The sequence below is a fragment of the Arachis stenosperma genome, chromosome 1 (assembly GCF_014773155.1).
Source record: "Arachis stenosperma cultivar V10309 chromosome 1, arast.V10309.gnm1.PFL2, whole genome shotgun sequence".
Lineage (NCBI taxonomy): Eukaryota > Viridiplantae > Streptophyta > Magnoliopsida > Fabales > Fabaceae > Arachis > Arachis stenosperma.
This window is the reverse complement of record NC_080377.1, coordinates 1,853,182-1,878,697: the sequence shown is the minus strand read 5'-3', so window position 1 is coordinate 1,878,697 and position 25,516 is coordinate 1,853,182. Positions and strand designations below refer to the sequence as shown.

The following is a 25,516-nucleotide window of genomic DNA, read 5'->3' as shown; positions in this document are numbered from 1 at the left end:
AGGGAGGTTAAGATATGGCTCGTGGAAGTGGTTAGAGAGATTCTAGGGATAGTTACTCATTTAAATGAGTGTTTATCCGCCAGCTAATCTCGTACCCGACTTCTTTAGAACAGGTCGTGATGAGTACCGACTTCGTAGGATGAAGATTGGTACTGGTGAGACCCAACCCTTTGGATTAGGTTCTTTGCTTGATCCTGGGCCTTTATTATTGGGCCAGGGTATGAACAATAGTAATATAAGAAAGGTGTTATTTGAGTAATTAATTTCAAAAGAATGACGTTCTCATAATACGTTTCGGAAAAAGGGGCACATTAGTAAAAAAGTCATATATGAAACATAATTCATAACAAAGATGAGGGGAATTCAGAAACATAATTTTGCCAATGATCACTTTGCCTTTAGCAGAAGTAGGGTATTACCTTACCGGCTTACCGAGTTGTTTTTTGAAAAATAGTTGGGTATATACAATAATTATTACTTGAGAGTTTCTAAAAACATTTACGTTCAATATTTTTGGGATATATTTACGATATAATTTTGATAATTGATTCTAACATTCAGATATCTATATTAGGTTTAAAGTTACTGAAACGAAAGTATATTTTATGGTCAACTTCATACTTGTTAAAATATTTAAATAGAAAACTCTCTTAACAAGTATAGTGTCTACATATAATTACAATAATAAAAAAGTCAAGTACTTATAAATTAAATAATTAATAATAAATTTTATTAATATGTTACCTTTTTTTTTCCCTTCTTATGGAAATTAAAGTAGTCAAAGTACCATCTAGAACCAAACTCATACCCATGAGATGCACACTCATGACTCAACACAACACCAGTACTATATATATATATATAAGATTTGATAAAATTTCAATTTAATATATTGTAAAATAGTTTACAATATATTCAAATTGATTTATATAAAAATATCTTTTATTTGTTGATATAATTTTTCATAACAATTTTGTCATGATTTATTTTATTCAATGTTACGATTTTTATATTTAGAAAGAAAATGAACATACAACTTAATGAAAGTGAAGTTTAGAAACCATTTTAATTTGTTCCTTATAGTATTGATAAACAAATTACTTCCATTATTTAGGGTCAGAGGAATGCTAAGGACCAATAATTTTTGTGATTTGTAGTCATTAAATAGCTATCAATGATGATTTTAATGGTGTGAGATTTCATTCAATTAATTCACTTTTTTTACTGATTATATACTGACCAGAATTTAATGAAATTACTGGCCTCTTAAACTTTTTGTTTAGGGTTATTAACAACATTTAAGCTTAAATAAACATGTTCATTCCTAATATTATAATAAGATAATGAAATGAAAGGACGCAATAGATAGTAGGTTGGAAGGAGATGTAAATTGTATTATCCATGAATAAGATAATCAAGAAGATAAGATCAGGAAGTGGCTAATACAATAGTGAGTCACAGCATGATACAAGAGATATTACATAGTTTATAGTGACACATGCATATGGCTTAAAATCAGAAAGGGGGGAATTAAACAGTCTCTTGAATTTAATGGTAGAGGTTTCCAGGGTTTGGCATGTTCTTGCAAAGTCCGCAGATAAGTTGTGTTAGTGGCAGGTTGTACTCATCCCTCGTTGAGTTCTCAGGAGATTGAACGCTCACGTACATCTGTTGACCCAAGTAACGGTTCTCAGCTTGCTCTGACCTCAAATTCCACATTCCACAGTTATCGAATGTCAACATCACTGCTGCCCATGATTTTGGGAACACTTGAATGGTGTGCCTGCTCACGGCGTCAAGAAGGTTGTAGTTCTGCCTCTTCTCTGGGCTCCACTTCCCGGGTTCAATGGCAACGGCGAAGAAAGAGTATCCACCCAAGTTGTAAGACTGAATGGTCTTGGTGGGGTTCTGGAAGATGATTTCGATGAAGGTACGGTAAGTGGCCCTCAAGACATTGGGTGCGAGGGTGAGGTTGTTGACGGTGACCGGAGGCACGTCGGAGATGAGGTCGTACTTGAAGACCTTATCGGCGATGCCGTAGTACTCAGCGAGCTTGAGAGGAGTTTCGGTGTCCACGTGGGAAACACCGTTAATGGCATAACGGAGCTTGCCCTGACCTCTGATGACGGAGTTAGACAAAATAATGGTGCGGGTGATGTTGATGCCACCGTAGTGGTAAGATCCCTGTGGGTTGGGCCTTGCAGCGCTAGCGGTCAAGTTCCAGCGGAATGACCTGAACTGGTTCAAAGACCAAGCCCAGCCAACTGGTGCCGGTGGAAGCTCAGGGGAAGCAGGTCCCTTTCCGTTGGTGTAGCTAAGAATGGCCTTGCCGACGAGATTGTACTTGGTGAGCCTTGTGGAGGCAACCATGTAGTAGTCCTTTGGCTCCTTATCGGCGGTGACGAGGACGGTGAAGCATTGTCCGACGTGGACGTCGAGGGAGTCGTAGATGTTCTGGACGGTGTGAGAGCCTTCAGTCTCAACAAGCTTCAATGGATGACCCTGGATCCTGAAGTTGAGTGAGTCCTTGATACCAGTGTTGCAAATTCTTAGCTTGTAGGTGGCACCAGGCTTCATGGTGTACATGGGCTTGTCGCTGCCGTCATCCTTGGTGGTCTGGCCGTTGATGAGAACACCGTCGGGCCTGCCGAGGGACCTGCCGCTGTCGAGGAACTTCCTGAGGACAGAGTGGCTCTTGGTGTACCAGTCACCGATGAGAACCCAGTACTCGTCCTCGGGATCGGGGTACGGGACTGGGATCAAGAGACGGCTGAAGATCCTGTGACCACCGAAACCGCCAGCTGCCCTGTGGAGAGCAGTTGATGGATAGTAGAAATATGTGCCGATCTGGTCCTTCACTTGGAACTTGTAGGTGTAGTTGGTGCCTGGAAGGATTGGGCAGTTGGTTCCAGGGGTACCATCTTGCCATGAATTCTTCCTCAGCTGGATGCCGTGCCATGTGAAGAGAAGGGGCTCGTCGAGGTAGTTAAAGACGTTGATGACAATGTTGTTGTTGCTTGTTGAGTTGATTTCAGGGCCTGGGAATTGGTTGTTGATTAGAATTCCCTGTTGTGGGATCCCCAATGGTGATATTATTCCATACGTTACTTTCCACGTGTAGTACACGTATGGGTCTTCAGCCTGAACTGCAACACCCAACAGGCAAAGCATCAAAGCCAAAACTGCCCCGCGGCCCATTTTCTCTTCTTTTTTTTATTTCCCCTCTCTCTTTATTATTCAAGAGTAGTATAATAATCCCCTTTCCTTTTCTATCTCCTTCCTCACTTTATTAGTGGAAGAAGATAGATGTTCTTCTTCTGATTTCTTTTGGCCTTCGTTGCTCTCCTTTTATACCTTCTTTCCAACCCTTTTTTTTAGCTATTTTCCGTTTATGTCGCTCTACCTCATCTTTTAGGGTCTTGAATTAGCTTCAATTTGTTCCTATTCCTTCTCCATTTTTAGACTTTCTCTCTTTTGGCCAGGATTTTGCGTACTGGTCAGTAGGAAAAAGTAATACAAACGTGCTGTATTTCCTCCCTTCCAACAAATTCATTTTATTGTTCCCACTTTACTATGTATCATGTAAATTTATATATATAGCATAATTATTGTTTTAGAATTTATTTATTTAATGCATCGTTAGTTATGTGTACTTGGTATAAATAGCATAGATAAGACTGGTCTATTATATTGCATGGATTTGATAGTATTTCTTTCAATAAGTTAATAATTATAATTGCAATTAATATAATTGTTAAGGATACTTTTTTTTTAAGAGAGATGTTAATGTTATATAACCAGCCTTCTTTTTTACGTTTATATTGTATTTAAACTAATTAATATAAACTAATTTTCTTTTATTTGTCAGTAAAAATATTGATATATACTCAATTCTATTACGTATTTACACACACAAAAACAGTTTAGAATATAAAATATACATTAAAAATATATAAAATAAGACGGACACAAATTCATATATGAAAATTATTTTTAATATACAGTTAACAATTTTTGTTTACCCCTAGTATTTTCCATCTTTAATTTTAAAACGTTGTTATACATAATGGATCTTACTAGAGAGTAGAGAGACAACTTATTTGCAGTTAATAAAATAGTAAAGTACTAAAAATTAAAAGAAAAAAAAAACAAAAAATACAACTGATTATTTATTAAGAAAATTAGTTTCAATATTTTTTCTTTTAATTATTGCCTTTACGTATGTGCCTGTAGGTGAGAAATTACAATCAAATGTATGTCAACCAAAATCCCTCTAATAAATTCATGCTAGCTAGCTACTGTAGTGGTTTCAAGGCATGATTAGATCGCTTTCTTTAGATAGATATTTATCCCCACACTTAGTTGCTATAGGATTGATGACAATACTCTCCCAGGATACAATGAAACCTAAGAATTTCTTAATTAGCAATAGTAAGAAATTCTCAACTATCTTGAACAAAGAGAATCTCTTAATAGTAATGTAAATTGTACGCTTAGTACTTTATATCTGAAATAGTGGACAAGGACTTATTTATACATATTGCAAGTAGCAATTATGATTAGTTACATATACAAATGGTTGTGTCATTTCTATTGCCAATAGATACAATGTTTTGAACATATACAACTCTTAAAGAGTTGTGTCCCTTTAGCCAATAGACACAATGTTTTGAATATACACAATCCTTAAAAGGTTGTGTCCCTTCAACCAAATGGTACAAAACGGTTAGTAACCGTTTATTAATATTAATAATATTAATAATAATATTAATAATATTAATTAATCAAATTTGTAAATACCCTTCAATCCCCCACTATTTACAAAATTTAAATGTCATACAAGTATATGCATAAAGAATGTGTCACTAAGATTAAATATTCTTTTAGTGTAAATTTTAAAGTTCTAACGAAGTAATAAGTGTCTAATCGATTAAACTTATACTCCATATGCTAGTACCAAAAATCACTCACATTACTTATACCCTCCAAGTTTAAGAGTTTACAATTTTAAGCACTTATATGGCCTTGTGCTCATCCTGGTTTCATGAATATTTACGAGAATAAAACCTCTAAAATTCTCGATTAGAGCGGCACCACTCTTATATTCATATAGGTGGAATCTTTTGATAGATAATATTATCATTCCATTAAGAGTTTAAACTCACCCTCCTAATTTATTGTAAATAGCACTAAATCCTATACCTTAGTGCTCCAATTGCTAAATAACTTGTTATTACCCATTAAACCTTGAAACTAGTGGTCTACTAGAATAAGGTTGGGTTTCCATCATTTAGCAATAATAGGTTTTAATCCCATTTTAGCAGTAGTTTCTTTGATTTTATCCCTTGACAAACCTTTAGTCAAAGGGTCTGCTAAATTTTCTTGAGATCTTACATAAGTGATGGTAATTACACCATCATCTATTAGTTGCCTCACAAATTCATGTCTCAAACTTATATGTCTAGACTTTCCATTATAAACCTTATTATATGCTCGAGACATGGTTGATTCACTATCATAGAAGATTGAAATGGCTGTCGTCTGCTGTGGCCACATCTTTATATCATATAACAAATTTCTTAACCATTCCGCTTCTTTACCTGCGGCTGATAAAGCTACAAACTCAGCCTCCATAGTAGAATGTGTAATACATGTTTGTTTCTTTGAGGCCCAACTTATTGCTCCACCACCTATGGTGAAAATCCATCCTGAAGTGGATTTGTTATCACTAAGATTTGTAATTCAACTTGCGTCGGAATAACCTTCTAAAACTGCGGGATAATCACTATAATGTAATCCCAAGTTTATGATTTTCTTGAGATAACCAAGAACTCTTGTTATAGCTTTCCAATGTTGATTGCTAGGCTTTCCTATAAACCTTGATAATTTGCACACAGCAAATGCTATATCAGGTCTAGTACAATGCATTGCATACATTAAACTTCCTATAGCACTAGCATATTCTAATTGTGCTATATATCTTCCCATGTTTCCTTCTAATTTAAGATTAGGATCATACGGCGTATTGGATTCTTTAATTGTGAGATGATCAAACTTTTCCAATACCTTTTTAATATAATGAGATTGACTTAAAGTAAAGCCAACTTCATTCTTATGTACCTTTATGCCTAATATTGTATCAACTTCATTCAAATCCTTCATCTTGAATTTAGAAGTTAGATACTCCTTCGTTATACGAATTCCTTCTAAATTTGTTCCGATGATTAACATATCATCAACATATAAACAAATAATTACTCCATAATCTTTAGTAAATTTTGAGTAAATACATTTATCCGCACTATTATGTGAGAAGCCATTTGATAACACCACTGAATCAAACTTCTCATGCCATTGTTTAGGCGCTTGTTTTAGCCCATACAAAGACTTAATTAATTTACAAACTTTCTTTTCATTTTCGGGTAGCACATAGCCTTCTGGTTGCTCCATATAAATTTCTTCATTAAGATCTCCATTTAGAAAAGTCGTTTTAACATCCATTTGATGTATATGAAGCTTATGTATGGATGCTAATGCTATAAGAGCCCTAATAGAAGTCATTCTTGCCACAGGTGCGTAGGTATCAAAATAGTCTAGACCTTCTTGTTGTCTAAACCCCTTGGCCACTAACCTTGCTTTAAAGGTTTGTAATGAACCATCAGTATTATACTTTTTTCTAAATACCCACTTACATCCTATAGGCTTTGATCCTGGAGGCAAATCAACCAAGACCCAAGTATTGTTAGATAATATTGAGTCCATTTCATCATTTATTGCTTCTTTCCAAAAAGCAGAATCCCTTGAAACCATAGCCTCTTTGAATGTTTGAGGATCACCCTCTATGTTCATAACAATAGGAATCTTGTTTGTTACAGAATTCCTAGTTCCTTCTACCAAAAAGGTGATAGCATGAGAAGAAATAAAATCTGGACCCAAGTCATTTTCTTTTCTTACTCTCAAGCTCTTCCTTGGTTCAATAAACTCTTTGTCGCTTAGACGTTTATTATTTTGATTATTTATTTCTTGTGAAATATTAGTATCATTTTGGGGATACTCTAAATTAGAAGTTGAATCATTGATAAATTTATTTTCAATAAATTATACTTCTCTTGATTCAACAACTACATTAGACACTAAGTCTAATATTCTATATGCTTTAGAATTTTGAGCATATCCTATAAAAGTGCCTTTTATGGCTCTTGGCCCCAATTTGGTTCTCTTTTGATCAGGAACTCGATAAAAGGCTAAACACCCCCACACTTTAAGATAATTTAAATTAGGTTTCCTTCCTTTCCAAATTTCATAAGGAGAAACCTTTATATGTCTTGATGGTATCCTATTATGGATATGACATGATGTCAATAATGCTTCACCCCACAAATTGTAAGGCAATTTTGCATTTAGTAACATTGAATTAACCATATCCACTAAGGTACGGTTCTTTCTTTCCGCCAAACCATTTTGTTGCGAAGTATATGGAGCGGAAGATTCATGCACAATACCATGTAATTCACAAAAGTGATCAAATTCATTAGAAAAATATTCTCCACCTCGATCACTACGAAGAACTTTTATTTTCTTATCATGCATATTTTCTACTTCCATTTTATATTTCTTAAACATTTCAAAAGCTTCATCTTTATTTCTAAGCAAATACACATAAGTAAATCTAGAACAATTATCAATGAAGGTTATAAAGTATCTTTTTCCTCCTCTAGTAATATTGCCATTTAGCTCACAAATATCACTATGAATCAATTCTAATAAATGTGTATTTCTTTCAACCTTAGGAAAAAGTTTCTTAGTAATTTTAGATTGTATGCAAATATCACATTTCTTACTAAAATTCTTGTTACTAAGATCAATATAGTTATTCTTTTGCATATATTCAATTGATTTGTAATTTAAGTGTGCTAATCTACTATGCCATAAATCACAAGAATCACCAACATACAAGGAAACATTCACTTTATTAATACTAAGTTTAAACATGCCTTCAGTACAATATCCTTTTCCTGTGAATACATCATTCTTAAGCAAGATCACTTTATCGGATTCCATAACAACTTTAAATCCTTTCTTACACAAGAGACTAACAGAAACTAAATTTTTTCTCAAATCTGGAACATGAAGTACATTTATTAAACTTAATTTCTTTCCAGATGTAAAATTTAATTCCACACTTCCTTGACCACAAACTTTGGCTGAGTTGTCATTGCCCATCAAGACTTCTCTATTGTTCACTTCTTCATATGTTTTGAATTGTTTGCGATCATTGCAAACGTGAACAGTAGCCCCAGAATCTAACCACCACTCAAGTGATTTTCCTTGTGTTGCTATGTTGACTTCTGTAACCATGCCAATATGCATGTTTTGTACTTTTTCTATAACCATAGCAATTAGATCCTTCTCTTCCACTAAGTTGGTCTTTGGTGCTTCCCTTTTCAGAAGTCTACATTCTTTGATATAGTGTCATTTCTTGTGACAATGATAACACTCTTTTTGTCTCTTCTTATCTTGCTTTGAATCTTTAGAGAACTTTCTTTTCTTCTTATTGGTGTTGTTTTCACCAATATGATTCACTTTAGAACTTTGAGAAAGATACACAGCATCACGTTTTCGAGTTTCCTCCTCTATACGTATATGCCTTAGTAATTTCTCAATTGTGAAGTCCTCACCAAGATGTAAAAGTTTCTTCCTATAACCATTCCAAGATGAAGGCAATTTTGAAATAATTGCTCCAACTTGTAATGATTCAGGGATCACCACTTGTAGATCACGAAGTCTACTTACAAGGATTTGTAATTCATGAATTTGATCCATGACAGGCATAGTATCATTCATAATAAATTCAAAATATTTCATCATAATAAACTTATCTGTTCCTTGTCGTTCGGTATTGTACTTTTCTTCCAAAGATTTCCAAATCTCTAATGGTGATTGAATTGACATGTAGAGATCATAGAGTCGGTCGGATAAAGTATTGAAAATATGACCTCGGCATGCAAAAGTATCTTCATCACGTTTCTTTTTCAATTGAGCAATCTTTTCTTTCTCTTCCGGTGTGGAATTTTCAGCGGCATCGGCAATTGGTGTAGTCTTTGGGTCAATCACATATGCAAGATTGAGAACTGAAAGAAGAAACATCATCTTGTCTTTCCAACGGTTGAAGTTCGTTCCATCAAAGCGATCTAATTTGACAAACTCTTGATTCATGACCTTGAACGTAGTGTTTTAATCTTGTGCCATCTTCAAGAAATATCTCTCTAAAATTGTTGGGTATATGAAGATGGTAAGATGACAAAATCTTATATTTGTGTAGTGGTTTCAAGGCACGATTAGATCGCTTTCTTTAGAGAGATATTTGTCCCCACACTTAGTTGCTATAGGGTTGATGACAATACTCTCCCAGGATATAATGAAACCTAAGAATTTCTTAATTAGCAATAGTAAGAAATTCTCAACTCTCTTGAACAAAGAGAATCTCTTAATAGTAGTGTAAATTGTACGCTTAGTACTTCATATCTGAAATAATGGACAAGGACTTATTTATACATATTGCACGTAGCAATTATGATTAGTTACGTATACAAATGGTTGTGTCATTTCTATTGCCAATAGATACAATGTTTTGAACATATACAACTCTTAAAGAGTTTTGTCTCTTTAGCCAATAAATACAATATTTTGAACATACACAATTTTTAAAAGGTTGTGTCCCTTCAACCAAATGGTACAAAACGGTTAGTAACCGTTTATTAATATTAATAATATTAATAATAATATTAATAATATTAATTAATCAAATTTGTAAATACCCTTCGGCTATATCCAAAGTACATTCTCATAGTATAATATCTAGTCTAGATACAAATGTTTTCAACCATTAAATTATCTTTTTTAAATAATTCAAACGTGAAATTTTTAACTCGTATTAATTAAGTCTCTGATTTTATAAAATGAACAAATTAATCTCTTATTCTCAAAAACGTAAATTTATGTTAGTCTAAAAGTGATACACCATACACAGTATTAATATTATTTATGTGTTATTAAGTGCCGACTTGATAATTTACTTAACGATGTTATTCAAGATGAATAGCACAAATGTAAAAAAATGAAGCAATAATTTCAAATTAAAGTATCAATTTCTTTTCTTCAAATTAAAAGAATTTCCCCCATTAGCATACGTTTGTTAGTTTTTCCAAAATCCCAAGCACATTCTTCTTCTCTGTCTCGTCTCTTCCTCTGCCTCAGCTCCCAGTTATTGAGCCTCGTAGGCGCTCCTCCGTGGTACCTTTACGTGTGATTAGTGAAGTAGTTTTTAGGGGTGAACGCGGATGGAATCGGATATGGCTAAATTTTCGATTCGATCCGTATTAAAATCATCGGATCGAATCCAATATCCGCAGTTTTTAAGTTTGGATCCGATTTGTGGATTGGATCGAATATCGGATATCGGATATATCCGCAAAATACAAAAATATTTTTAAAAGTTTATTTTTTTAAAAAAATATCGATAAAATTTATTTTTCTATTCTTTTAAATATATTTACTCTTAAAATAATATTAAACATAATTTTCTTAAATAATAAATTAAAATAATACAACATATATGATAATTATTAGTTGAAATAAAATATAAAAAGAATATTTATTTATTTATTTTTGCGGATATGCAGATATGCGGATACCAACACAAAATCCGCAATCCGATTTGATTAGTGTGCGGATCGAATCCCGATCCGATCCGATAGTCTTGCGGATCGGATCCATATCTACAATTTTCAGATTGGATTCGGATAAATATCGTGGATATGCGGATCGAATCTTATCCATGAACACCCCTAGCAATTTTTGCACGAAGCATCATCACATTTGCACATTGCATAAGGTGAATGGTAGGGATTTAGGTATTTTGTTTGTTTTGTGTTTGCACTATGTTGATGGTATCTAGGTCATGGATGAATAATATGTGGGATTAGGTTCTTGCATTGTCCATTTGCTAGGTTTTATCCTTTATTGACTTCTAAGGTTTAGGATTTCTGTAACATCTTATCACAAAATTTTACGCCTAAGATGTAAAACAAAGGTGGTGATGTGCTACGACCTCTAAAAGTAAAATATATACATATATAACAAGGATAATATAGCTAGAAGTCTTAAAAGAAAAGAGTACGATCAAAACAAAACCGAAAATGCATTGCACAAAAAAATAATAAGACAGAAAGCTTATACAGAAAATAAAAAGACATATATATATAGAGTTCCAACGGATAAGTATAATCAAGCTCTAGACTCGACCTGCGAAGTTAAGGCCGATATATATATATATATATATATATATATATATATATATATATATATATATATATATATATATATATACACACACACACACGAATATAGCCCTCAAAATATCTACAACAATAAAGTCCTGTTTCTCCAAAATAATCCTCTAAAAGGGATAAACAACATAAGGTATAAAAGTGAAGCACAAAAATACATAAACTAAAACATAATATAAGTCCCAAAAGATATGTCTTCACTTCTAAGAAAGCAAATCCAACACGCTCAGCGAGGCGTGTCATATCCTGCATTTGAAAAATAACAAATACATATGGAATGAGAACTGGCGGTTCTCAGTATGGTAACAATGCCCAAAAGATAAGATATAAGACTCCGTAAAGCCACAGACAATCCTAAACTTCTACAACCCATATTCCAAGCCTAGAGTTCTCACAAACCAGAAATATGATAATTCTACCAAGAAAATTCTAATCTATCTCCTCAATTTCAGTTTACTACAAACCTCCCAATCACCAGGTGGAATAACCCTCAGCTCTCCTCCACCATCTGAGGGATCTCTCAAGGTCACACATATAAGGCATACAAGTAATACACAATTAAAAAAATAGGTACATCATTTAAGTCATGTAGCATATAGACATAGATAAATAATTATGCAAACAAAAAATATGCATACTCAAATAAATCATACAAATGCATATGATGCATGTCTGCCCTATGGCTAATGATATCATCTGTCGGTTATATAGCCAAACCCGACATGTCCAGTAGCGAACCCTAGACAGTCCACGCGGCGCGTATTCTCAAAAGCATAGCATATATAATTATTCAATTATTCATTACGCAGGCAAGGTCAGAGGAATCTCAATCTCAACCTGGATCAGTGGGGCGAGCCAGTGCGTTTACATAGGGAGACACAAATAAATATAAATTACCAATCTGGAGCAAGTGGGCCGTACCACACCCTTACATCTATCCAGGAAGCTCAAAATCACCTCAACCTAGAACAAGTGGAGCGTACCACACCTTTGCATCTACCCAGAAAGCCTCAACCAACTAATCTAGAGCAAGTGGAATGAAACCACAATCCTTAAATCTATCCAAGAGGTACGTTCTCATATGTCTAGGAGGAACAAAGGAGGGAATCCTAACCTCCCACCATCTCGCTAGAGGCGATTTTCCAATACCAGGAGGAATAAATAAGGGGATCCTCATCTTCTACCATCTCTCTGGGGTCGCACTTTTGAGAAAAAGTGCTCAAGATGAAATAGTCACGTTTATAATCAAATCGTGCCTAATTTTATATTTATAATTAATATATAATTTTTCAAACTTATCTCCAATATACTTCGATATATTCTCTTTAATCCACTCAATACACTCCACAAAATCACTATAGCTAATCAACCCCCAGTGCTCTATTATCCTAAGTCACCAGCTCTAAATTCATAACAGAAACTATCCCTTTTCCTTCACTCCATATCCTCTCGCTCGTTCCAAGGCCTAAACACTAGCTATCGCACCTTAAACAGGTGTTACAGAGATTTGAAAAGTTAGAAGAATGGTTAAAAACTCAAAAATACACTTTTGGTAAAATAGGGTAGTCATGCATACACATGCCACCCGCATACGCATGAATTGAGATTTCGACAATGTTGCGTACACAAAAACTTTCCACGTATGCAAAATTCTTTGGACAGCAAGGTTGGCTTGCGTCACGTGCCACCTGCTGCGTATGCAAATTTTTCAGCTGATGGAAGAGAAATAAATGTAATAAATTATAAACGAATACGGATCGTACTTGATCAAGCCTACGAGCATCCAGCTGATGCCGCAATCCTAGTATTCTGTCGTCGTGGTGGTCTCTGATTTACTGTCCTAATCCCACCAACCTATTCATGGTATATAAAGTGTCCTTAGTAATTAATATTGCAAATAAAAACGAACAACAATAAATAATAATTAATTACCTCGCTGCAAGTGGAAACTTGAGTATGTCATACCTAGTCGGACAGAATGATGGAAACCTGTGATAAATCCAGGACAAGAGAAGCAGTATGCACCCAGCAATGTCTGTTACATCATGCCCAGAAGTGGTATACAGTGAGTGGTAAGTGTGTGCCAGTAATGCAGGCCCGTAGTTCAACTATCTGCAACTATCAAAATCTTCCTGCAATGACAACCATCTGAGAGGAACAAGGTTCAATGACTTGTCCGCAAACAGAAACCCCCGATCAACATCATCAACTTGCACCAGGCATATTTATGGACAGTCTCTGGATCTACCCCCAAGGAATGTGTGAGACCCTGTTTTTAAACTAGGTCATCCTCAAAGAAAATGTCTGCTTCCTGTTCTCTGGCTGTGGTGGCAGCCTGCTCGTCGAGTAAATCTTCAACCTACTGCCATGTAGAGTGTCCATAGTGCTACTGAAAATCTCTAGTCTGATCCCTCATCAGCTCACATCTTGTGCAGACTAAAATGGTAAGCAACATCATGCAGCATAATGGTGATCTCACTCCATAGTAAGTGAAAGTTGTGGGTCTCGGACATCCATCGCTCGACAAATGCAGAGAACAAGACATTGTAAAACATGAAAATCTCTTAGTTCTACTACATGTCTGAATCTAGCCACCCTAATATAAGACAATGGCATGTCAAGCGGGAGGATGGCAATGTCACACGATGTGGTAAGAGTAATCGAGATCTCTATCAAAATAGCAACTAGTAATCTTTCAGATTAATCTTATCTAACTCATAGATATCTAATATTTATTGTAATTAAATATTAGAATTAAATACATATATAATTTCGTTAATAAAAATATTCAATTTTATGAATGTAATCATATAATAATATTAATATTAATTAATAATATCCTAAGTATTCGATAAAAAAAAAGAACTGCACGTAATTTTCAAAAATTAATTATTCAAATTTTAAATGTTCTATACTAACTAATGGTCATTTGGCTAATATAAATCTAATGATCCTAACTAATTAAAACAAAACAATTTGATATAACATGTTAATATTTTAACACGTCGTCTATACTTAGATCAAATTATCTTAACATGTCGAATAAAACTATATAAATCAAAATAATATACATTGTTATTATTCTCACATATCTTTTAACTAATTAACTCAAAGTATCCTAACATGTAAATTAACTTAATAAAATCTAAAAATATAAAATAATTAATTAATTAATATGAAAGAGACAGAAACCAATCTCAAAATTTAATGTTCTAACTACGTGTTACATAGACAAATTACCCAATACAAATAAAATTTAACAGAACGCATAAAAAAGTTACAATGTAAGTAGTGTATTTCAATTGTCCAACATAAAAAAAATAACATAACACTGAAAAGTCTATTAAGTTTACCAAAATATCTCAGTAAGTTTAGCAATACACCCAATACTAGCTAAAAATTTTTCATTATATCTCAAGCGAATGCCATCTTTTCCTCGTTCAAACTCCAAAAAGTTGTCTTCAATTCTGGATTCTGCACAAATTTTTTTGCAATTTGCACGATCTCCATTCTGTTAAAACCAAGACTCTTTAGCGTTCGGCCAAGATTCACTTGCTCATTAACACCGGACATTGTATTGGCTAGTACCTGCACATGCTTTTCTTGATCCTCAACCACAACTTTAAAAGTTTCAGCTAAGTTTGATAGCACTGCAGCATGATTATTTTTTTTAATTGCACTGTGACGTCCTTGATTTTTCTCACTTGATGAAGAAAACGAGGTTGAAAAGGTATTGGATAGTTTGCTCTCGGCAGCTGCTAAATCCTCCATGTCAACATCGTCTCCGCCTAAACCCAAGCCACCAGCTGTGGCCGCAGCAAATATAGAGCCCGGTGTGACATCTTCTTCAACATCTTTTCCACTGCATGCATAAAGACTAGTAGCTCTATCCTTGCCAAAAATGCTCCCAAAACGTTCAAACAACGAAAATGGCTTGCTTGGAGTGTAGAGTGTAACATTGCGACCCTGTACAACATAAAACAAAGCGTATAATTACATGTTCATACGAAAGAGTACTTGTAAGAAGAATGATTAAATGCGAAAAAATTACGATTACAACCAAAACTACTACAACCCAACATCTCAGCCACAAACATATATTTTTCTTTCAAGCGCTTGTGTTTGTTTCTGATGTGCTTCACAGTGAGACCACATTCAGGAAACCTCTCATTCATCTTGTCTGCCAGCTTTTGAAATGCCCATGTCTTAAATTGAGCGGCATCTTCCCTCTTGCCTTCAACAACCAATTTCTCTATGAACACCACAAATTGTTCAATTTCTTGTTCAGTCCATTGGCGGGGATAGAACGAGGGATAGAACCCTAATAGGATAGAACGAGGGACTTCGTAGAATTGCCCATCTTTTCTTAAGCAACCCAAAGCACCGCTCAATCACATTTTTAGCTGAAGAGTGCGTTTTATTAAATAACTCTAGACGATTTTGTGGTTCCCGATGACCTTGAACTCACTCATTCACATGATAGCAAACATTTCTATAAGGAGATAAAAATCTCCCATTGGTATAGCCAACATCCACTAAGTAATAACACCCTAAAACAGAAGGATGGAAAAATATAAGAAATACATTGTAATTCTCATAAACAATAGTTATTATTTTTTTCAAAAAATTAATTTAGACATAACAGTAGGTATTTTCAAGCCATTACGTCGAGTAATAGCATCCCTAAGTACCCTTGAATCAGATGCCGATCCTTCCCAACCGCTAAGGACATAGACGAAATTCATGTTCCGATTGCAAACTCCTAAGACATTGGCGGATATTCTAGATTTCCTCGTCCGATATCTAGATTTATCACTTTTCGGGACTTTGACATCTATGTAAGTTCCATCTAATGCTCCTAGACAACCCTATCAAATGTGAAAAAAAAAACAATTATTACACGCAGAGTAAACTTGACCAATAAAAATTAGAGCTACATACACGACCTACCTTGAACCATTTCCATCTGAGATCTACACATTCTTCCAAAGATACTTTGGACACGCAAAACCGAACACAATACCTTGTGAAAATACCTACTAATAGTTTCACCAGACCTATAGAACCTAACTTGTATGCTGCGATTTTTGGTATGGTGAGCTAATATGATTAAGAAAGGAGCTACTTGCTTGCCTATGCCAACATGACTATCTTTGTCTAATCCACCTTGAACTTGTAGTAATTCACATAAAATTACAAATGCATTCAAACTCATTCTTAACTTCCATATGCAATTTCTATCTCCACCCTCCCCAATGATATTATCTAATGCATCTCGCCTTAGTGGCAGTGTGTTCACTCTTTGACCAATCGAAGAATGACCCCACCATCTATTCCTAATATACATATATAAAGTTACTAAAAAAAGCAGCATTAATGTGTCAAATTGCATTCTCATAATCCAGTAATATTCAATACATAGCTTAATTTGTTCAGAATGATCTATCATCACTTCCTAAGAAACAATAACAAGTAAATACATAAATGAAGAACCCTAATAATTTGTACAAATAGGAAAAGCACTCAATTAAACTAAAATAGGAAAAACACTCATTACATAAGCATATGCTCACATAATCAAGTTCAAAGCATACTAATAGATTTCACACCTAAGTAACCAACCAATTGGCTTAGATGTCATGTACAAAATAAAAGAAATATGATTGAAATCTAATTAAATACATATCAATAAAAATGTCAGTTGAAAAATAATTAAGAGTTTTAATATGTAATTTTTTATTAATGAAAATAAAAGAAATTAAATAATGCTTTGAGATTATAACTTTCTAAGATAAAATTGACTCTAACTACTATCACAATGAAACAACAGACTTGTAAATTAATATGTCAATTTTTTTACAAACAATTATCATCTAACTTATTCAATTTTTACAAACACATAATACAAATCGTTTGGTCAACAACTTGGTAAGTAGTTTGATAAGCAATTTTATAAACACAATACAAATAAATTGTCCTCTAGCATTTATCAAAAGATAATAATTAAAAAGCTCACCTATTAATAATTTGATAAGCAATTTGATTAACATATTAATTAGCAATTAGAACAACATTTTTATCACTAGTTTTTATCAACAATTAGCACTAATAACAAGAGCAGATCAATAGCAAAATTTTATTTATTGCAGCAGCAAAAACTCCTTCTACTACTCTTTTCTTTTTGAAGATTTTGCTCCATAGTTGGCCAGAAAATGTTTGATAGTGAGAACAATTTATCAAGTATAATTTATAATAACTTGTTTCTTTCAATTAGACACATGGCTTTTTCCATTCTTTTTTCTCTTCGATTAGGAAAAATAACTTATCAAGCTTCAAAATGCATTAAAACAACCACCATCGAGATTATTCATTGCCTATTGAAGATTTCAGATGAAAATAAAATGAATAATTACAAACAATTCCCAGGTTTACATACAATTCAATTGTTCACATACCCAAATATTAGAATAACAATTAATCAACAAAAACCCATCTGATCAATAATCAAAATTAAAACAAAAAACTCTACAAAAAAAAAATACCAGAGACAACGAGGTAAAGCACATCGATAGAGCAGATGGTGCAGCGACGGAGGATAAAAGACTCAATACGCAGCAGAAACACAGCTAGAGTTTGAGGCTAATGCGACTGCGGGATCGAGAGGTAAAGGTGGCAGAGTAGCAACACAAGCTCACCGCGACCGGAGCACAGCACGCAGAGAGGGGAGTCGGTGGAAAACATAGACGATGTTTGGCGGTGGTACAACTTTAATGATGCAAAATAATTACACAATAAATTATCACTGGTTAGGATTTGAAACAAACAGGAGAGACATTTGGAATTTCAAAAAATGAACGAGAATAAAATCGTCTAAAAACAGTGATACAAATTCGTGTTCATCGCCCAAAATCCGTGTCTCATCGTTTCACTGAGACATGAAATACATGTATCTTGTGTGTGTTTGTGTGTAAGTGTGTCCTTTTTATTTTGTGTCTCAGAATCCAAATAATAGACACGTTTCCTGTGTCTATGTTTTGGCAAGACACGAACATCAAACAAAAAGAGTGTTATTTAACAAGAATTATGATTTAGTATCTAAGATGTGTAAAGTTATATCAATAAATATTCTACACGTTACGAAATTTAATAAATAATATATTTAATTAATTTAAATAAAAAAATTGTAATATCAATATATCATAACTCAGTTAAAAAATTTTTAACTATTATATTACGTATACACCAAAATTAGTTATTAAAGTTAATTATTAGTATAAAATTTTTAATTATTACGTTATATATTGAAATACAAATATACATTGAAAATAAATTAAATCACATGTATTTATATATAAATATATTGATGGATGATTTCAAATGACATAATCTCCTTATACTCATACTCAGTTAAGAGGTTGCGGTTCCAGTCTCGTATTTTGGTAAAGATTTTAGTGATTGACTTGATATACAAATAATATTTTAAAATTTTTAAATATAAAAAATTATGAATCGAAATTAGTTAAAAATTTCAATTATTATTTTGCTACTGCACTAAACCAGCTCTTATCGTAAAATCTCTTTTTCTCTTTCGCAATTGAGACTGAAACCTGGGCATCGCATCTTCTTCTTCTTCTTCTTCGCCGTAGTTTTGATCAGCACTACTCTGTACTCTCCAACACCATTCATAAGTAACCACGAACCAGCAAATGTCGCCGCGCAAGCCAGAGCTTCCCTTTCTGGACAAGCCCCTGCCGCCGCTCGCAGGTGTTTTATCTTCAATTCAACCCCACTCCTCTCCGTTTCAGTTTCCGTTTCTCTTTTTAGTTCTTGATTTTTGAGTCTTTCTAGAACATTTTTACTCTCTTGTTTCTGCTGTTACTTATTTCCTCTTTCCTGCTATGACTCTTATCCTAATTCCATGTGTGATTTTGTGGTGTTATTGAGCTAATTGTTCTTGTTTTTCAATCTTGCTGCTTCACTGATCATTGATCGTGTCTGTGTTTGTGTTCGGTTAGATATTAATTAAATGCCACCGGCGTCCATGTGTGCAACCATTTCTCTTTGTCACTACCATAATCTCTCTCCTTAGACTGAAACAAAATTTGTTTCAGATCGCCTTCCAGCCAAATCTACTTGTTTTCTTTATTTTTTTTTCTTCAGCAATTACTACCCTTAGTTTTGGTTTCAAATTCATAACTTCTAGTTAGCCAATATTATCGACTTTTCTTTAAGGTATAACTTAGGGTCTAGAATTAAAGGTTTATGATTTAGGATTAGAGTTTAGGATAAACAAAATAGTTTTTAAAAAATTGGCTGATGTTGCTTTAGCATTACCCTACCCCATATTGTTCAATCCTTCTGAATTTTGTTCATATGGACCTATGGCTTATCATTGTACTACTTTATCATGGAACAATCTAACAACTTGTAGCTGATGGTTGAAGGCTATTCCAACTGCCATGTTGCGTTGTCTTTGTAGATTCATCTAACATTTTAGGGTTCCCTCGACTTCTTTTTGGTGCCCATTAGCTTTAACAAGATTCGTTGTTCGACAAATTTTCTGTCCAGGTCAATTTAGTTATCTCCTCCGACCTAAGACTTACTTCTCATGTTTATACAAGTGACTTGATTTTTATTTCTGTGTAGTATTTACTTATGATGGAACTTGCTGATATTTGTTTTGCATGGATAATATTCTGGTACGATCTTCTGTTCATATTCATTTGTTTTTGATAGAATAAGAAGATTTTATATGGGACATCCTCATATAAATCCAAGATACGAGTAACACCAAAAGGGATAAGCCAGTAACGATGCAAGATAATCCCTATGCATATCACTTAGGGAAACACCCTTAAATGGACCAAATGCTTTTCATTGAAGGGAAGCCAAAAGGTAAACAAAATAAATAGTTGAAAAGGATTAAGGGAGCATGTGGTTCGTGGAATGTTTTCCAATTCATAGGAATCTTCGTATTGGGTAATCATTCTGCGAACCACGCCCCTTCTAAAACCCCTACAGGTCCTTCGATTCTCAATTTCTCATTTAATAGCCTTGTCTATGCAGTCTTGTCATGTTGACAGATGTCAGTTAAACTGATTGAAAACCATTTTCTATATCTGGGTGCAGGTTGATAAAAAACCTGTGGAATCACTGTCTGAACTTGAGGAATAATTGTAATTGGCTCAAAAACTGACAAATTGCTCTTGTTGAATCTTAAAAAAGGTAAAATCTTACAAGTTCTTGAATATATCTTGCAGCTTTAGTAGTATGTGGCTTTGTGCTACTATTCTCTGTGCAAAACAGCTGAAGAAATGATTAATAACTCTAGAACTTAGATGGTTTGTACATTATAGCTGTGATTTCTGTGAGCTTTGAAACTGCAGATTGCTCGAATTGCAATACCTGTCTGCCTACTTTGTTTGAGGAACTTTTTAAATCTTCTATTTTTTATCATCCCACTTTTATTTTGTGAAAGAACCTTTTTTTTGTCCATCTAAATATAATTTGTGAGCAGAACATGAGTAGCATTAGACAGCATCCCCTTGGGGGCGGGGGACATCAATTATTGGACTATCTAAAGCGCATGCAAGCAGAGAATCCAGCCTTCTTTTATGCAGTCCAGAATGATAATGATCACTCGGCTGGTAATATATTTTGGGCCGATGCAACATCTAGAGTGAACTACTCTAATTTTGGAGATGCTATTATATTGGACACCACCTATAAGACTAACCGGTATCGGATGCCATTTGCCTCTTTCACCGGATTTAATCATCATGGCCTACCGGTGTTATTTGGTTGTGCGTTGATTTTAAATGAAGCTGAATCTTCATATATATGGCTATTTAGGACTTTTCTCCAAGCCATGTCTGGTCACTATCCTGTCTCCATTACAACAGATTTTGATCCTTTAATACAAGTGGCTGTTGCGCAGGTTCTCCCTCCAACTCGCCATAGGGTGTCTACAGGGAGCATATTCAGAGAGACCCGAGAGAGACTGGCACATCTATGGCTATCCAATCCTGATTTTGAAACAGATTTTCGGAAATGTGTTAATGAGAGTGAGACAATTGATGAGTTTGAGTCTTATTGGCCATCACTGTTGGAAAAATACTGCGTCATGGATAATGAATGGCTTCAATCCATGTATAATGCACGGCATCATTGGGTTCCTGTCTACTTGCAGGATACTTTCTTTGGGGAGATTTCTATGATGGACAAAAATGAATGTTTGAATGCATTCTTTGATGGATATGTGAATGCTTCCACAACCATACAGTTATTGGTTAGACAATATGAGAAAGCTGTATTAACTTGGCATGAAAGGGAATTAAAAGCAGATTATGACACCATTAACACTAACCCACTTTTAAAAACACCATCTCCTATGGAAAAACAAGCTGCAAGTCTTTATACAAGAAAGATATTCTTGAAATTTCAGGATGAGTTTATAGAGACTATGGCTAATCCTGCTACAAAAATTGAAGATTCAGGAACTATCACTACTTACCGAGTTGCTAAATTTGGAGAGAAGACTAAATCTCAAATCGTTACTTTTAACTCTTTTGAGATGAAAGCTAGTTGCAGCTGTCTGATGTTTGAATATTCAGGAACTATTTGTAGGCATATATTATCAGTTTTCAGGGCTAAGAATGTTCTGAGACTTCCATCTCAGTATGTTTTGAAACGATGGACAAGGAACGCAAAAGCTGGTGGCTTTTCAGATGAACATGCTTCTGAGTTCCCAAGCAGTTCTGGTGACAGTGTAACAGTTCGCTACAACAACCTGCGACAAGAAGCAATCAGATATGTAGAAGAAGGTGCAAAATCCATCCAAATCTATCATGTTGCAATGAAAGCTTTGAATGAAGCTGTTAAGAAGGTTGCTGCTGTAAAAAGTCAAAGTATAGGAACTGCAGGGGGAGATACAGTCTCTAATGGAGAAAGGGATGAATTAATCGCAGCAGAAGAAGATGTACATAGCTATCAATCTGCGGTTAGTTTCTTTGAGCTTGTGATTTTCCCTGTACATAATAAACCTAGCATTAGGTATGCAAAATCTTTGCTTGATAAATTAGACAATGAGTTGCATCCAAGGAAGTATGCTATTAAAGTATTAATGCTTAATATTGTTTACAGTTAAAAGCAAATTAACTCGGTGGAAGGGAGCATTTGTTGTTTGCTGCTTTCTAATTTTCTAACTGATAGTAATTTCAAATTTAGGTTACTTAGCTATCCTATTCTTATTTTATACTTTGCTTTTATAATTTGCTGGTTTTTGTGATCTGTCCCTCTGTGACTAAACAGTTAAAAAGGACCGAATATTCAGTTTATTCTTTTTGTTATTTATGTGCTATATAAGAAGAATCCTTACTCTGCATGTTTTGGTTATAACAAAACAACTGTTTTCCCCCATCATAGAATGATCTTTCCTCAACCCATGTTAAACAGGAGTTCTTCCATTTTTGAGAAACAGAAATCGCATTGATTGAATTTGAATTGCACCCGTTTTCCATGATACTGTGATAAGATGTGATCACTATCTGATTGTGCTCGAAGACTTGATCTTGACTCACCTCAAATTTATGTTTATCAAAGCTCATGTCGTTATATAAATATATAATTCCATTTTTACTTTAACTTCCTATTTGTCAGGAGGAGAAGCAAAAGAAGATCCGAGAGTTGACTGCCGAGTTAGAGACCACAAATCAACGATGCGAAGTTTATAGGGCAAACCTGCTGGCTGTGCTAAGGGATATGGAAGAACAAAAGATGAACCTATCTGTTAAGGTCCAAAATGCAAGACTTAGTTTGAAAGAGTGACTGCATTCTTTTGCAGAGTAGGAACACACCCAACAAAACATGTATGTGGAATGTATTATTGTGAAGTAGTGTAATACTTGTGAAAGTGGGGTTAATTTTTCAGTCCAAGACTCTAAGGCATGGATTTTCAATGTTTCAATGTTCAGTGTTTTTTGTTGTTCATATCATTTGTTGTATATTTTGCATCTGTTTTGTGTAGTCATTTGTTTGTGCTTGGCTTTCTTTTTGTATAATATTTCCTCTGAATGTTCTTCAGAACCATAGGGAGAGAAGAGAAGAAAAACGAAGCAGCAGTTACCTTAGTTGTGGTTAAAATAGTAATGTTAAATATATTCTTTTTAATTCAATTCTTTTTGTTCCAAATTTAAGAATTGGTGTGACAATTGAATTGCACATCCATTCTCTCAAAATTTTTAATTTAATTTCATCTCATTAAAATTTCCAAATATACTCTAAAATGACACTTGGATTGGTCCTTGTGAGAACAAGTGAATTTATTGAAGGATTATCATGTGTTTATAATACGCATAATACGCAGCGGGAGGAAAGAAAATAATTTTAAAGATTTATTTTGTGATTTAATTTTTATTCTAGTAATATAGATCAGATTCAAATACTTGAGTATGATAGTAAAAATCATTTTTTCTTTCGATAGTACAAATGTGCTATGGGTATTCACAGCTTTGTTGTTAACTTTTTGACCAATAGATATATGATCTAAATTGAGAAATCTATTTGCACATCATAAAATTCTTTTCTAAAAATTAGACTCACACACATTTATGTGTGGAGAGGTAAAGGAATAAAACATTTGTGTGGCACGGACACTTCGTTGAATTACTGTGTCCGCGTGTCGGACACATTTTCAGACACGACACTCACCGACATGCGTGTCTGTTGTGTCCAACCGTGACTTAATAAAAAGTAAAAAATTCTTTTCCGAATACGCTTGGACACACCTGAATATCATCACGTGTCCAGTCGTATTCTTAACATACATTCTTGAAATAAATTTAGATATAGTCTATATTATTATTTATTAAAACAAAAAATATTTTAAATACTTGATATAATTAAATTAAGACATTAAAAATAACTAAAAAATTAATTTATATTTTAATATCAATAAAATATCAAAATTTCATTACGATTTATCTAAAAAAAACTTTATATTTTATACGTATGCGTGTTTCCGTGTCTTATAAGATTTTAAAATTCGCGTGTCGGCGTGTCCTGTGTCGTGTCGTGTCCCGTGTCCGTGTCCTTGCATCATATTAGTATGAGATTTGTTACTGATTTTGAATTTGAATCTCAATTCAAATTTAAATCATATCTTATTTCAAATCTGAATTTTTTGAATCTTTTAAATTTATAAATCATATGATAACGAGATAAGTCTCAAAGTGGTCCCTGAAGTTGCACTCGAGTCTCATAGTAGTCCCTGAACTTAAAAGTTACTCATATTCATCCCTGAAGTTGCACTCCGGGACTCAAACTCGTCCTTCCGACAATTTCTGCCCACCTGGCGCTACCGAAAAGCTGAGTTGGCCTCTTTCCTGACACGTCGGCATAACAGAAACGACGTAGTATTTGCTGTGGTGCCAAAATGACATAAAACGACGTCGTTTCACGCTAAAAAGCCCCCTTCCTCAACATTACCCTAACGAATTGTCTCTCCCCTCTCAAATCACAACACAAACACAGAGGTCTCTTCTTCTCCACTACACTCATCAATGGCGTCTGTGCGATTGTCGTTCACGCTACCTTCCTCTCTTTCGGCTACCTTCTCACCGCCACGGCCCCCAAACCCTCTTCGATGACGCCCTCTCACATTCCTCCACTGGTAACACTTTCACTAATTTTCCGTTTTGTTCTCTCTTTTTTCTTTAACAAAATCATTTAATTTCGATATATTTTATCTGAATTATCCAAATATCATTAATTATCACTCTTCTTTAGTGAAAGCAATTGAAAATTCTGTTTTCTATTTTCACTTCTTTCTTTGTGAGAACCAGAAAACATAGAAAGTAAAAAGGGAAACCAAACGTGCCCTAAGTTTGTAGCACTACTATGTAGAATAATTTTTATCTAATCGGTGTAAGAGAGTTTTATAGGATTATTTGTTCTTGAGTTGATGATTTATTGAAAATCATCAAATACTGATATGTGATTGATTGAGTGAATTACAGAGGTTCATTATTTAGATTATAAAGTAAATTTGAGCTTTCTAAGGTGGTAGCTGTTAATAAACATGATAACCACAAATAATGGCAATTCATGCCGAAAAATTGCACTATCCTTGGACTTCTATACTAAACGAAGGATTAGGCTATGCAATCTAA

At 34.2% G+C, this 25,516-nt stretch overlaps 2 protein-coding genes across 3 annotated transcripts; one reads left to right on the top strand and one right to left on the bottom strand.

The window, feature by feature from the left end:
• Positions 1-1,390: 1,390 nt before the first annotated feature.
• LOC130960540 (L-ascorbate oxidase homolog) lies at positions 1,391-3,543 on the bottom strand. The gene has a single exon (XM_057885953.1). It carries the CDS (start codon positions 3,196-3,198, stop codon positions 1,549-1,551), a length of 1,650 nt encoding a protein of 549 aa, XP_057741936.1. The 5' UTR covers positions 3,199-3,543; the 3' UTR covers positions 1,391-1,548.
• A 15,359-nt stretch (positions 3,544-18,902) lies between these two features.
• LOC130939540 (protein FAR1-RELATED SEQUENCE 9-like) lies at positions 18,903-23,497 on the top strand. 2 transcript variants are annotated; one of them, XM_057867641.1, is made up of 5 exons: positions 18,903-19,112; positions 20,085-20,243; positions 20,478-20,573; positions 20,866-22,347; positions 23,007-23,497. In XM_057867641.1, the coding sequence occupies exons 4-5, from the start codon at positions 20,869-20,871 to the stop codon at positions 23,172-23,174; spliced, it is 1,647 nt and encodes a 548-aa protein (XP_057723624.1). In that variant the 5' UTR covers positions 18,903-19,112; positions 20,085-20,243; positions 20,478-20,573; positions 20,866-20,868; the 3' UTR covers positions 23,175-23,497. The 2 variants fall into 2 exon arrangements, with proteins under 2 accessions (XP_057723624.1, XP_057723630.1); XM_057867647.1 differs by lacking the exons at positions 18,903-19,112; positions 20,085-20,243; positions 20,478-20,573 and having other exon boundaries at positions 20,582-22,347.
• The last annotated feature ends 2,019 nt before the right edge of the window (positions 23,498-25,516 follow it).

Coding starts and splice junctions, on each gene's coding strand:
- LOC130960540 (XM_057885953.1), bottom strand. CDS start 3,198: ATGGGCCGCGGGGCAGTTTTGGCTTTGATGCTTTGCCTGTTGGGTGTT.
- LOC130939540 (XM_057867641.1), top strand. CDS start 20,869: ATGAGTAGCATTAGACAGCATCCCCTTGGGGGCGGGGGACATCAATTA. Junction 22,348..23,006: donor TACATAGCTATCAATCTGCG/GTTAGTTTCTTT, acceptor CCTATTTGTCAG/GAGGAGAAGCAAAAGAAGAT.